Source organism: Sceloporus occidentalis, unplaced genomic scaffold (assembly GCF_023333645.1).
Source record: "Sceloporus occidentalis isolate IW3139 unplaced genomic scaffold, rSceOcc1.0.p SCAF_24, whole genome shotgun sequence".
Lineage (NCBI taxonomy): Eukaryota > Metazoa > Chordata > Lepidosauria > Squamata > Phrynosomatidae > Sceloporus > Sceloporus occidentalis.
Genome location: NW_028317004.1, coordinates 11,793,922 through 11,808,933, shown reverse-complemented (window position 1 = coordinate 11,808,933; position 15,012 = coordinate 11,793,922). Strand labels below are relative to the sequence as shown.

The window sequence follows — 15,012 nt, the reverse complement described above, 5'->3', positions numbered from 1 at the left end:
TATATCTACTTTGTTATTATTTTATTGTCTTGAAATTATCCCCAAAAAAAAAAGTTAATTTTAAACAATAACAGATGTCACTATAAATAATTACATCAAGTCATTCAAAATATGGTAAAAATTATAAGGTACCTAGACACCAGTTTGTGGTTTCTCGACACAACAAAGATTTATATCACATTGTCTATAGTAGTTCATTAAAGATCTATCTAAACAACCATCCCTACGTTAACTGAATATATTTATATGTTTACATGTATAAATATATATATATATATATATATATATATATATGTGTGTGTGTAAATATATGCGTGTGTAATTTTATTTGCTCGATGAGCAGTTTTAGTTAAAGAGTTCCTAAAATGTACCGTATTTGCTCGATTATAAGACGACCCTGATTATAAGACGACCCCCCAAAATCTGAATATTAACTTAGGAAAAAAGAAAAAGCCTGAATATAAGACGACCCTAAAGGAAAAAAGTTGTACCAGTAAATGTTAATTCATGTAAACTATTTTTTTTAATAAAAGCTATGATTGAGAAAAATATTTTTTTTGTTTTTATTTCTTGTATTTTCCAACCTGTCCCCCAGTTACGCACATCTGCCCCCAGGCTTGCCACACCAATATGGCACTGTGGCCCATGATATGCCTTTTAACCCTCTATATGCCACTGTGCCCCATGGTATGCCTTTTGACCCCCTATATGCCACTCTGCCTCCAGAAATGCCTTATACCCCTATATCCCATTCTGGCATTTAGGGGGTTAAAATGCATATTATGGGGCAGAGTGGCATATAGGGAGGTATAAGGCATTTCAGGAGGCAGAGTGGCATTAAGGGAGTTAAAAGGCATTGTATAGAGCACTCTGCCTCCAGAAATGCCTTATACCCCTATATGCCACTCTGGCATTTAGGGGGTTAAAAGGCATATTATGGGGCAGAGTGGCATATAGGGAGGTATAAGGCATTTCAGGAGGCAGAGTGCTCTATTAAATGCCCCCTTAACGCCACTCCAGAAATGCCCTATGCCCCCATTTAACTAACACACACACACACACTCTCTCCCCCCCCTCCCCTCCCCTCCCCTCCCTCCTCTCTCCTCTCTCCCCTCTCAGCCCTCTCTTACCGGTGCTTCCAGCCGGGGCAGCGGGTTGACGTCGCCTTCTGCTGCAGCCGGAAGGAGGTGGAGTTGGCAGCGGGGGTTTGTATGCGTCCGTCGCGTATACTTTCCCCGGCTGTCAGAGATCAGAGATCTCTGACAGTCGGGGAAGGTCTACGCGACGGACGCAGACAACCCCCGCTGCTAGCCACACCTCCTTCCGGCTGCAGCGGACGTTGTCTACGCGGATCGCGTAGACGTCAACCCGCTGCCCCGGCAATACAGCAGGAAGCACCGGTAAGTGTGTATGATGGGGGGGGGGGGGTGAGACAGGAGGATCCAGGTCCCCTGCAGCGGTGCGGGGGATCTGGATCTTAGTCTCCTAATCAGACTCTATTTGAGGTCTGATTAGAAGACGACCCCGATTAGAAGACGAGGGGTATTTTTCAGAGCATTTGCTCTGAAAAAAACCTCGTCTTATAATCGAGCAAATACGGTATAATGTATAATCAATATAGAATGTATTCGTTTGGTTCTCCTGCATTTGTCTTTCCTATTCAAAAAGAAATAATGTATATTTTGAAAGGAAAAATGTGATCGCCAGTACTGGATAGCATATGAAATCTCTTCTAAGAATTCACAAAATGTAGTTTAACATTGCAGCGTCCCAATCAGGGACTATCTGACTTACAATAAAGTCAATAAAGTCTTACCCCTCGAGGACTGGCATTCTTTCATAGAAGCACATCATTTAAACTAGACTGCAACTACTAGCATGCTCAGCCACACCTTATGCTCCAGAATCACAAACTCTTCCAGTCGGCCTTTAGCAAACGCGCTCTAGATCACCTGCTCTGTCTGACAGTCTCATGCAATTATAAACTGAGCTGAACCAAATGGCAATTTTGTGGCACGATCAAAGAGTAGAATTTCCCTATTAACAATGTATACAAGTGTGAAATTGTTTTTACGGCCGCTGATGGTTGTCGTGAAATCGAGCCAAATAAGAGACACTGCGGGTATTCTGGTGCAAAATGGAGCAATCGCCATAGCAACCAATGCAATGGCCATTGTGATTATTCCACTTGTATCAATTTGCACCATAATTCTTCATTACTCGCAATGTGTATAAAAAAATGAAAAGCGACAGTATTTAGATTGTTTGCTCTCCTTGTATACGGAGCATGGTGTAAGAGGATGAACCTCCCAACAAAATTGTCGTCATGTGGGAGAAGACATAATCTTCTGTGATCGTTTGGATGTGGCATCAATGGACATCTACAAGGTAATATATAGGACTAAAGTTTTATTAAACGCTGTGCTTATATTAATGGGCTGACTTTTCCTATTATACACTGGCAAATGAGTTTAGTACTCATTTAGTAAATCAGTGTGTTGTTTTTTTATTATTATAAACCTAATCCTGGTCTGCCCTGGTCTTAAAACACATGATTGCAAGTGATTACTAATCCAGCTGGTGTGGTACAAAACTGTTTCAAGTGTCTAAAGAAATACACAAGCAAACCCCCCCCCCCCACCACTGCAATCTGATTTAATGCCCTAGTTGCAGTAAACGCAAAATCAGATGACCTTACAATTTCCTGCCATATTACTTCCCAATATAGCTGATGTATTTAGCAAACAACACACATGTATTTTAACATTTTATTTCATTATACTTATATATTATAGTTACATATTTTACAATTGACATATGCAGATCATAGTTTTTTACAATTAAATAGAATTTATACAATAGATAAGTGACATGCAAAATGCATATATATAGAGAGAGAGTTCCAAAAGGTCACCAAAAAGTTGCGTTGGTGTCCCTTGAGTAATATGGCTGGTGGCTTCCAGTCAATGACTTGATCGAGACACTGTGGTTGAGGGCCTCTTAAGAATGGATTCTACTGAAAAGGGTAAGGGTTCGTTTACTGAGAACTTTGGTTCCTTGGCCAAGATAAAGTCTTTGTTGTATCTGTCAATAGTGAATTTGAATTTCTGGTTTTCCTTGGATGCGCATTCTTTAGATTTCTTAGCGGATTCTTCATAAGGATCTTTGACACAAGGGGGTTTCAGCTCCGGCAATGACTTCTCAAGATGTGCCTGCTGAAACAATGAGTGAAAAGGGCTGTACTTTAAGGACAGTGGTTGCTTCGTAGCGTCTTTGCTGATCTTACTGAGTAGAGTATCTGGAGGAGATAAGTGTTCCTTGCTGGAGAACTGAGAGAATGTCCTTTTAGGGGGTGAAAATGCAGACCTTTCTCCGCTTTCTTGGGGCACATTACGAAGTTCATTTTGAGGATGTAAAGTTGGGTTTTCAATTTTTGGAGCAACCTGATGATGTTCTGGTAGCTGGCATTCCACGTCTGAACTCGTTTTGGAGTCCCAGTTTGACCCGGGTTTCAGAGTTTGCATGGCTGTAGCGTTTAACAAGCATTGTTGGTATAGAAGAGCGTCACTAATAGGTCCATTCTTTGGCCAAACTAAGAATCTTGAGGGTACGGGATATTGCCTGTATGTTGTGGCCACGCTGACGTTTGAAGATATTAGTTCTACATTCCCTGTTCCCGAATACTGCATGGTTAGGTCAAGGCAGGTGGGCAAGAAATTGCAGAAGTCTTTATTTGGTCCATCAATCTGTGGAGTTCCATAAGCCGTTTTGAAGGCATTATATTCACCAGCATGGGCCATACGGTTAGGTAGGAACATACTGGAAGCTTGTGTGGCATCAAGCATCTCCCTCTCTTTGTATTCCCTCTCCAACATAATGTTCTCCAGCTCCTTATCAGCAAAGGCTCGTCTCTTCCTCATCCTGTCACTGACAGGGGCTGGCAGCTGGGAACTGGGCACCATGTAGGAATCTGCAGGCACTGGTCTGTATCCTAAAAAAACATCATAACAATTCTATGAAATAGGTTGTCTGAATTAGAACAAAAAACATATGCATAGAAATGTGTATTTCTAGCTCTGAACTGCACTACTGCTGGTCCATCTAATGGATTTTCAAGATCTGGCTTTTGATGACCGTCCATGGGAGCTACATGTGCTAAAAAAAGCAACAAGGCTGCTGGAGCTGCATGATTAGACGAAACAAGCCATACAGACTATATACAGAACGTATCACACAGCTAATATCGTGATTGTATCTTTTCGGGAAATTCAACAAAAAACGTAATGTTTCTCTAGGGCAAGCAAGATCAATCCAATAGTGTGTATTACTGGTTCTAGAATTCTAGAATGACTTACTGTAGGCATGCATTGAGTCACTCTATACTGAATACGTGCAATTTCGGAATTTACAAGCCGAGGCACCTATAGCTGGTCATTCAGTACTGTAAATGTATATGTATGATTTAGCAATTTCACAATTTACATGCAGTTATGCCATGTCAGGACATATGTCTATACCTAGAAATGCTGGCAATTTCTATTTTCTAGAGACGGTTCATAATGTATAGTTACAGATGAGAATGAAAGTTGAAGAGTAGCTAGGAAAATGGAAAGAAGACAGTTAAGACAAAGCAAGAAAAATTACAAGTACTTGTAGAAGTGAAAATATAAGGGGTTAAACCTTCCAAGGTATACATCCCTTGGTGTTCAGGCAGTCTCTACGCTGCCTAAGCATCATGGGAATCGTCATTCGCAAATAATACCTATCCCAGGAAAGCTAGGTATGTTTTATTTTCCTTTTTTGTTTTTTTATTTTTTTAGGCAATACCATCAGGTGACGTGATGACCACGACATTTTAATGCAAATCTCTATGCTATTTGCTTGTCAATACCAGCAGAGCATGTGGATGTTAGAATCATTTTGCCAGGGATATTTGAAAGTGAAATGAAATGCAAAGCTGTTTTGTTTAAAGCCACAGAAAGAAAGTCTGTTTGTATATTTTTACATTGGTGTATGATTAAGTAACTCTGTTTGATTTAAATGCTTTGACTTTCACTTTTGACATAATCACAACACCTGTGGAGGAATGTGTGCATTGTGTATATAAAACACGTAAACTAATTGCCATAGATTTTAATGTTTTATTTGTATAAATCGAAATTTTGGAACAAAGTGATTGCTATGGTTATTACACCATGCTATGGTTATTACACCACTTTTTTCCACCAAAATCGTTTTTTTATAAATAACCAGAACATCTTATTGTATTGTGTATTATAATAAAATATTTCTTAAGCTTTTTATGAACTGTTGGCTTTGATTAGACCAAATATGATGAAAAGATAACATAGCATAAAAGGTGTGCCACGGCACTAAAAGAATTAACTTGGATTAATAAAATGTAGTTTACCTTATTGGTTTCTAGATTAACCTGCTGAACAAGGGGTTAAAAAAATAGCTTTCCTTCTTTTAATGGTCTTTTGTATCCAAATGAAAAACAAAACCCAAAAAATAAATGTCTCTACCCAAACGCTAAGATATTTACTATATAATTAGTTTTTTTGTTCTCTTCTTTAAGAGTATTGAGATCTACTTTTTCTACCTGGTTTATCTGTTTATAAAAGATAGCTGTGTCCTCTAGCTCATGCTTTTTATAATTTATCACCACCTCCTGCAAATTTATAATTTGGCAGAAAAAGCGACTTTTAACACTTTTCACAAAAACATAAATTGGATGCAGTGTTAAAAATTATATCTTATGATATCAAGCTTTACTTCGGAATTTAATAACGAATAATCAGCGTTATATATAAATTCGTGTTTTCCTGAGGCTGTAAGTAATCGATACATTTGTGAAGATGTCAATTTAATAAATGTTAAATATATATTGCCGATAGATAGATAGATAGATAGATAGATAGATAGATAGATAGATAGATAGATAGATAGATAGATAGAAAGATAGTCATATCAGAGAGAAAAAAATGACGTTTATAATCTTTTTGGGATAATTTTTTACCTTCCAGAATGCTTTTAGCCAGTAAGCTTGGGGTCCTTATATGCCTTTGATAGACTGTTTTCCTTTCTGCTATGTTTTGTTTTCCTGTAAGACCTTTTTTATCCTGTAATAAATCATAAATAATTTGGATATTCATTTAAAATAAAAATCTTTGTCAATAATATTCATTTCTGCTCTCTGTTAACAAAAGCAACTAATTTAGGACAACTAAATAAAAAAAATAAAAAAGCTTGTTTCAAATATAAACATATCATACGGAGAACAGGAAACAGGTGAGTTAACCTACAGCAAAAACAATGAAACCACAAGTGAATATTTATGAGTTTCAACACAGAATAGCGTCACTCCACTGAAATGTTTAGACGGAAAACAAAGGTTTTATTTTTCCTAAGAAGTGTGTTTAACATGTCTGCTTTCATCTGGAACAACAGGCAAGAACCCGCAGGACCTGGGATTGCCCAGTGTAATACTAAAGAGCTCCAAAGCCATCAGCATTTCTTACCAGCTTCAGTACTGGGCAAGGTTGCTTTAAGATGCCACTGGCAAGTAACAATAATAAAATTGGGTCTCCTAATAAAGATGTTTAAAAACCCCTAGGCTGCTCAAGGATTTAGTTTCTAACCTTTTACTTATAATCATTGTTTCTTTGTTTTAGCTCATGTTTATAACCTCATTAAACTAATTTTCTACATATAAATATAGTAAATATACATTTGAAGTGTAGGTTGCAATGAACATTGTAACTCTCGTGATACTAATTAATGAAGAATAAACTTAATGTCAACTACTCAACAGTTCTCAACAGTTACTGGAAGTTGGGGTGTTTGTAGTACCATAAAGACTATATTGAGTGTGTCTAACCAAATCCAATCAAATAGTTCACTCCTGGGTGACAACAAGTTTATTTAAGCAAATAAGCTGCTGGCCTAAACAGGTTAAAAATAAATCCTGGTGAAGTAATTTGTCTGCTAATGTAAAATAAATTAATATAAATCATTTTGGAACTAGATGGATGAGTTCTATGATTTTGTTGTCATTATTACTTTATGGAAATCATTCATCAAACGTCCTGGCTGGGAGCAAAATGGTTAACTCTTTTTTGGGGGACAATAGAGTTATTTCGCTTGTGAAAATATTAATTTGCACAAAAAGCCACAGCGTTCGTGCCTTGTTGGGTTTATGGTTTGCATCACTTCAGTGCCAATACTATTTCTATTTGTCTATATTAAAATGCAAATGTATGGCTGAATACTTTAATTAAAGGTTTTACTTATGGTACCAACTAGAATCTTTTAGCTTAGATTTAATTTATTGAATGTAGCCTACAAATGGGCCATGGCATCATACTTGTACTGAGTTACTGAACCCTTCCATAAATTCTACTTTTATTGGTAATGCTAGAGTTGAATGACATACAAAGTAACATATATCATAATAATACTACCACACACATGCATACACATGCATACACATACACAATGCCCAGCTGGTGGTATTTCTATGTGGAGCGATCTCATGTAGTATATAGGATAATGCCAGTGAAAATGCAACAATGTAGCTAATGCCTGCTACAATCCTGATTTTAGCGCTAGAGTTGTTGAAGACCATTTCCAAATCTGTGTCCCCTGTGCATGAAGTAGAGGGTTTGATGACCACTCACCTCTGTGGCCTGTTGTCTCCTGAGAGCCACCTGCGCTGCCATAACTCGCTGCCTCTCCACCACCAGCAGACAGTTGGCACATTGACAGTCCCTCCAGCGACAAAAACGCTTGTGGCCCTTCAGACAGGACACCACCCCATGGTTCCTACATCTGGCACATTTGGGGGTCCTGCTCAGCTTCCTCTGCTCCCCTCCTTTCTCTGTAGGCTTCTGCTGCTGCTTGCCACCATCCTGGTCCTCCTCGTCGTCTTCTTCTTCTGCCTGCTCCCCGGTCCTACTGGGATCTGGCTGCTCAATGTCTCCTTCCATTTCCAAGCTCTCCACGTCTATCTCCGAGTCCCCAGCTAGTGAGGAGGAGTATGATGAGGGCGGAGAGGAAGGGGTGTTGGAGGGGGATAAGGAAGGGGCAGCTACCGCCTGAACCTCATACATGTCCGGCTTCGCTCTGGATCCTGAGTCCGGTTTCCAGCGCTTTCACTGCAAAGACACAGACAAACTGTATTAGCGGGCAGACATTTGTGTTGTCTCCCATGTGGTCTTCTCCGCCTGTAGCTATGCACAAACCAAACCCTCTATATGTACTGCATACGCGATTAATCCAGAGTTTAAATGTCGGCATCATTACACAGGCAGCGATAAAATTATATATATATATGCATATATATATATATATCCTATGTTTTACGGCTTGCATTGGAATTGGTTATAAGTTTAGAAAGTTTATGTGTTAATTACTGTATGTCACAATGATTTTTTTCAAAGAATATTGGACACGAATATTTAAAAATATATATATAAAAAATCTGTTATAAATCTCTAAAATGGTCATTTAAAAGGTATATCCCATATATCAGCTACTGAGATCCCATTAACTTACATTAATGTATTCTCTTTGTTACTCTTTTCTGCAAAGGAATGTACAATAGAAATGCAACAAGTTGTACAATAGAAATGCACCTCTGAAAGATGAATTCATTTTTAAAATATTAAAATGAATAGTCACATCCATCAGAGTTACCCTATAATTTCTAGAGTTGCCCTGGACCTACACAAACACAAATCGCAGTAAGTTTCCAAAACTCCTGCCACAACCCTGATAAATCAAACAACTTCACTAAGTTTTACAAAAACAATAATAACACGAGACAACCTGACAGCCACAGATATGAACAAACAGCTGAACCATCAAAAGTCCACAATCAGTCTTACCCTGGTAAAATAATTATGTTGCCCCAAAATCAGTGTTTTCGTGGGCTGTAACTTACCAGCTACAAGTAGTCAGCAGATGAGGAGTGCATCCACGTACAGAGTGGAGGTAAGTGAAACAATCACTGCTGGTCCAGTGGGAGAACTAACTAGGCTAGGTCCACTCTATGGTAAACAGTGCAGGCTGCTGGATCTTTGTTCCTTATAAATTTCTGTTACATCCACGTATCTCAGAGATGAGACCTGTCTCTCAGCCGGTTGCTTGCTATCAACAAGGAACAGATCTGCAAGCTTTAATAGCTCTCAGCTCACCCAGCTCTGCTGCATTATCTTAGCAGTTCGAAGATTATCCTTCAAGCCGATTGGCTTGTTGACAACCGAAATAGCGTTGTGATTGGTCACACCAGATTCCTGCCCACTTCCACGCCTTCTGAAATTCTAGCCTTTGGAGAAATGTCACTGTTTGTTGCAGATGGTTCTGATGGTCATAGGGATCCAATTCTTCCTATCTCTCAATCTCATCATCTTTTTTTTATGTAAGAAATACACATAAAGTAACCGAGCAACTTTGTGTTAGGATTGCCTTTGTGTTGTAAACATTTGTGTATATTGCAATCCTTGGTGAATACAAAGAAGAAAGAGAGGTGGAAGAGAGAAAAACAAAAGGAGCTGAAATCTTTACAACAAATAAAACAAGTTTTATCAAGGTTAGCAACACAAAAGGCAGTTATTATGGACACTTTAGGCTACTAACAGATCCGTTTAAACAGACTTAATTGGGTGTTTTACTGAATACACTTTAAGCCAAATGATCAATTGATTTGTAAATATTGTGTTCTGTATTGGATCTGAGACTGGGTTTTATTATACTGTTTGGATTAAACTACTGTACACATAGAGCTGTGGTGTTCATGTAACGCATTAAAAAGATTAAGAGTAGTGTTTATTTAGTGTTAAGATTTTTAAATATACATCTAAATTACATACATAATTATCTATGATATATATATATATTTATATACACATTTACAAATATATTATGGACATTTTCAACACTATTATTTATTGATAATTAGCGCTTAAAGGAAATGACAAATGACTTTTACAAACGGTGGTAATTAAAAAAGAACACAGGCAAACCTTATATTTTTTTATAGGCACATTATTTTTTTCCTCACAGTCGATTATCATATGGAATTGTTGCTGAAAAATTCATCACGGTAAAGATAATTATTATATGCAGCTGAGAATTAAGGTGTAAATATAGAATATTTGTTAGAAATTCACATCAAATATGTCAGATAATAAGATAAGTAGCTTTACTGTTTTATATTGTATTGGGATTATGTTGCATCTTGCAATATATATAATATATAACATATATAACTAATTTATTTAACATACATTTTACTGATAAATATATATATATATATATAAAAATAATAAATAACTATCATGTAAAACACGTGTATACAGCTATATATATGATATATATATATATATAATATACTCATATTCATGCAACACACATTCATATAGTTAAATATATATAAGAGCAACACTCTTTTGACGATTTAAAGTGGAGATGGAGGTCAATTGCATTTATAATGTACACAGTTTTATAGCCTTTGATAGCCATCGGTTAAAGAACTGTCATCAAAACACGTTTATAGATAAAGAACCAAATTGGTCGCTTTATATACAGTTCAAACAAATAAATACGATCTGCATTCCCCAAACTGGGATAACGTTAGATAATCGTTATCAGACAGAAAACATTTCAGCCTACGATCTTGTTTTGGGTACAGTAAATTGTGAAGGGGAGGAATAAGTTGCTTTGCTGGTACTCCTAAATGGTGCAGAGCCAGCTGAATCATTGTCACTGCAAACAAAATAATGCGATGCCAGAGACATGTAGGGTTAAGGTGTCAGGGGTATGCAGGGCTAAGGTGCCAGGACCAGCCAAGAATAGGGTGTCAGAGCAATGAAGGAATAAGGTACCTGGACTATGCAGGGCTAAGGTACCAGGACTATATAGGAATAAGGTGCCAGGGCCATGCTGGAATAAAGTGACAGTCAAAATGTACTCCTATCAGGCTGCTTAATAATTCTAGAATTATAATGAGATGAAGATCTAGCCCCAAACCTCCATGGAGCTTTAGTGTACTACAGTCAAGCAGTGTTCTACTATGTAGTGCCCTTATTCTGTCTATGCCTCTTTATACTCAAGACATCGTCCTAACACAAATCCTAAAGGTGCAAAAGCTCTACTGCCATCACTCCCTTAAATCAGTTTTCTTTATTGGAATTCTATATTGGAATACAATTAAAGAGAAGAAAGGATATCAATTATATATATATATATATATATTCTGTCCTGTATAACTGTATACATTGTCTAATTTATTGCAGTTGTATGTTTAAAACTGTAGTATAGGAAGATATATAGACACACATACACAGCACAAAAATAGGAATGACAATGCCGGGTCTGTGAAAGTTAGTAGAGATAGATGAAATAATAATACCAGACCCTTGTAGATGCACTATATAATACATTTAACATAAGCAATCTATGGCACACAATGCAATGGGGGTGCATATCTCTCAGATATTATTTTTTCTTATGCTTCTAAATGATGGAGTAAAAATAATAGGACTACACATTAAAGTAATAATCAGGATCACCAAGTTTGTGTTTAATTTATGGAGTAAGTCACATAGGAACTACCATACTACTAACACAGCAACACCTGCAGACATAATTGCCACCTGTAACAGTTTGTACCTTTAGTGACATCTGGATCCCCTGGGTGTATTTTTACAGTCCTAAGGATAAACACAGTAACTGGCTATGACTTTGTTTCCTTTTTTTCCTGTTCCGTTCTTAAACCAGAGCTATATTTTATATTGTCTTTACTAAATATTCTAGCTTCAAAGAAGGTGACTTTGTCATTTCCTAGTTACAATTATTTGACATTGTTGATGGTTGAGTATAAACATGGTAAAGTGTTTTATTGCTAAACAATTAGAACTCATTCTGACAGCTTCACAAAATATGTCTTTAGTTTTGTTAGGATGAAAACAAGGAAGGGAGTGAATATGATCCAGTGAGTCAGAGAGCGAAAGTCCCATTAAAATATATATTACATCTCAGCTGTATAGATATATTTTACTGTTTTTATTAAATAAATGCATTAACGTGATGAAGGACCTTCTCATATTGTAGATCCAAATTCACTGTAGCACGAAGTGGCTTTGGGATTTAAATTATGCTTGTAATTGTACCAGTCCCACACACTTTAATTTAACCAAACCAGCCAGTTTATTTGCAAGCAAAGAACAATATTATATTTATTAGAGAGGGAAAGACAGACAGACAGAACAGGAGAGAGAGAAAGAAGGAATATAATTGCACTCATACATTTTCCCTCAGAGAAGTTGGTCAACCAGACCCTTCCTACAGAAGAAATTCTAAGAAGTTGATCTTTCATAATGCATTGATGTCCTCCCACCACAGCCTAATCATAACCATTTACTGAACAAACTCTATAGTAAATACCTGAGTGTCATGGGTCTGCAACACAAATTCTTGCACATCTGACTGGCACTCCAAAAGACCACCACCTCAACTGTTATCCAACCTCTTCTGTTTTGCACCCCAATTTTATGAAGAATCATATTCCAGTGACATATTGCAGGAGAAAATTAGGATAAAAATCCATATTGTTGACAAGGCTGCACATGTAATGAAACATTTAAATGTGACAAAAAAGAGAAAGATAGAAGAAATCAGGAAGGGGGAAAATTTCACAGCAATGTAGACCCTATAATGACTAAGGAGGTATAAAGCATGGAATCATTGATTGAGTTTATTGCAATATAGAACATATTTTATACGCAATGTATACTGCGGCGCAGAACACAAACATTAACAGCCTAACCAAGAAAATACAGGTACAGCATTTGTGTACAGTCAATAAATGAACCAGTTCACCTGAGACAATCAATCAATCATAAAATCTGGGCAAGAAACTAAATAGTAAACCATTAATCTCATTGACACATTAACACTATTTTCGACAGGGTACCCATGCCAACCACATTCACTGAAGTGGAGGTCCCCTCTGGTAGCCTTTATGAATTCTTATGATGAGGAATACTTGTCAGGTTTTGTTTTTTTTGCAGACATTGACACAATAAAAGCATTATTCTTTGACATTTCAACTCTTGAAATGCGTGCTATATTGTGATGTGACTTAGTTTATGTAAAATTAAAATGATTTCTGAAGAGCTCTCTGAGGTTCTGCAGCAGCTGCTGTCTTTTCTGTATAACTGTGACAGGCAATTCATCAAATGTGATGTTGTAAGTCATTACATTATCAACAACCCTGAGGGAAGCTGCCCCCCAAGCCTTTATGAATTCAATACAAGTTATAACTAATGAAGTGCTCATGGCAGGCAAAGATGAGCATTGCATAAAAACCAGCGGTGGAAATATACATGTAATCAGAGCCGGCCTTAGGCGTTGTGGCGCCCTGTGCGGACTACTCCTCTGGCGCCCCCCCTCACTACCCCCCCTCTCTGCCCCTTCAAACTACCCCCCCCATGCCCCTTCAAACTACCGCCCCTCAAACTACCCCTTCAAACTACCCCCCCTGCCCATTCAAACTACACCCCCCCTGTCCCTTCAAACTACACCCCCCCGTCCCTTCAAACTACACCCCCCTCCCTCTTCAAACTACACCCCCCTCTGCCCCTTCAAACTACACCCCCCTCTGCCCCTTCAAACTACACCCCCTCTGCCCCTTCAAACTGCACCCCCCCTCCAAACTACACCCCCCCTCTGCCCCTTCAAACTACACCCCCCCTCCAAACTACACCCCCCCTCTGCCCCTTCAAACTACACCCCCCTACTTACCTTGTTGCCGGAGTCCTGCGGTGAGAGCGGGAGGCATCCGTCTTCTCGCTCTGCTGCGGTGCCGGCATTTCATGTTGAGAGCCGGAATAGTCCGGCGCTCAACATGAGATGCCGGCACAGCGACGGAGTCACGGAGAGTAAGGGGCGCCGAGCGGTTGCCGAGAACTTCACGAGCAACCGCTAGGCGCCCCTGACCGGGACATAGATTTAAGCATCGGTTTTTTTTTAAAACTTTATTTAACATGAATGATGTTAAATAAAGTTTAAAAAAAAAACACAAAAAAAAAACCCGATGCTTTAATCTAAGTCCCGGTCAGGCGCCCCTGCAACCATGGCGCCCTGTGCGGTCGCACAGGTCGCAGACCCCTAAGGCCGGCCCTGCATGTAATGGTGTATGAATATGATGGACCCCCTTACTTATATGTGGAAACACTGAAATAAATGAGGAATATTTATAAAGGATAAGTCTAACACTACCATGCAGACATACAGTAGCACACACCACACCTGCTACAATGAGAAGAGTCCTTTTCAAATGTTCTGCTTAAATTGCTCTTAAAAAATAACCTTAACATTAACTGTTCACCAAAGTCAACCCAATGTAGGGCAATTAGCATTTATGGAGTTTTGCACATTAGTCAAACAGTTTTTTGATGTAACATCCATATTAACAGACAGACTATCATACATAATGTCATAAAAAGAAACATTACTATGTATAATGACACTTCAACTGTGGTAAGCGTCTCTTCTAAGAAGAGCTTGGGCAGGCCTGTACAATGCGTGATTATATTAGGGAGATTTTCTTAGTCGTCTCACTGATCTTACTGTCAAAAAGAGTCAGTTCAGCCCTTATTGCTGCAGAAACGTGTCAGATAATGTCTAATGAAGTGACCTGAAATCACAACTCTCAGTCAAACCCATATTTTAGTGAATAAAACCCATGTTGATATAATACAGCTGGGGTGGACCTGGTGTAAAATATTTCATCTTAGGTTGTTCACTAACATGTTTAAATGTTCCTTAGCCTTCTAGTAGGGAAAAGATAGCAACGCACAGAAACAGAGGCAGTTTTACTGTGGTTAACCTGTGCAAACCTGCAATTCTATATTCCATACAGTGAAATCAATGGTGACCAAGAGTTGCTCGACGGGCTTTTTTGAGGGTGTTTAATGGATCATTAAGAACATAGAGCAATAGAGAACA

General features: G+C 38.2%; 1 protein-coding gene across 1 annotated transcript; it reads right to left on the bottom strand.

The window, feature by feature from the left end:
• Positions 1–2,963: 2,963 nt before the first annotated feature.
• Positions 2,964–8,111, bottom strand: LOC149300632 (doublesex- and mab-3-related transcription factor 2-like). The gene is made up of 3 exons (XM_089485121.1): positions 7,680–8,111; positions 6,020–6,122; positions 2,964–3,991 (listed from the first exon to the last, which is right to left on the bottom strand). The coding sequence occupies exons 1-3, from the start codon at positions 8,109–8,111 to the stop codon at positions 2,964–2,966; spliced, it is 1,563 nt and encodes a 520-aa protein (XP_089341247.1).
• Positions 8,112–15,012: the final 6,901 nt, after the last annotated feature.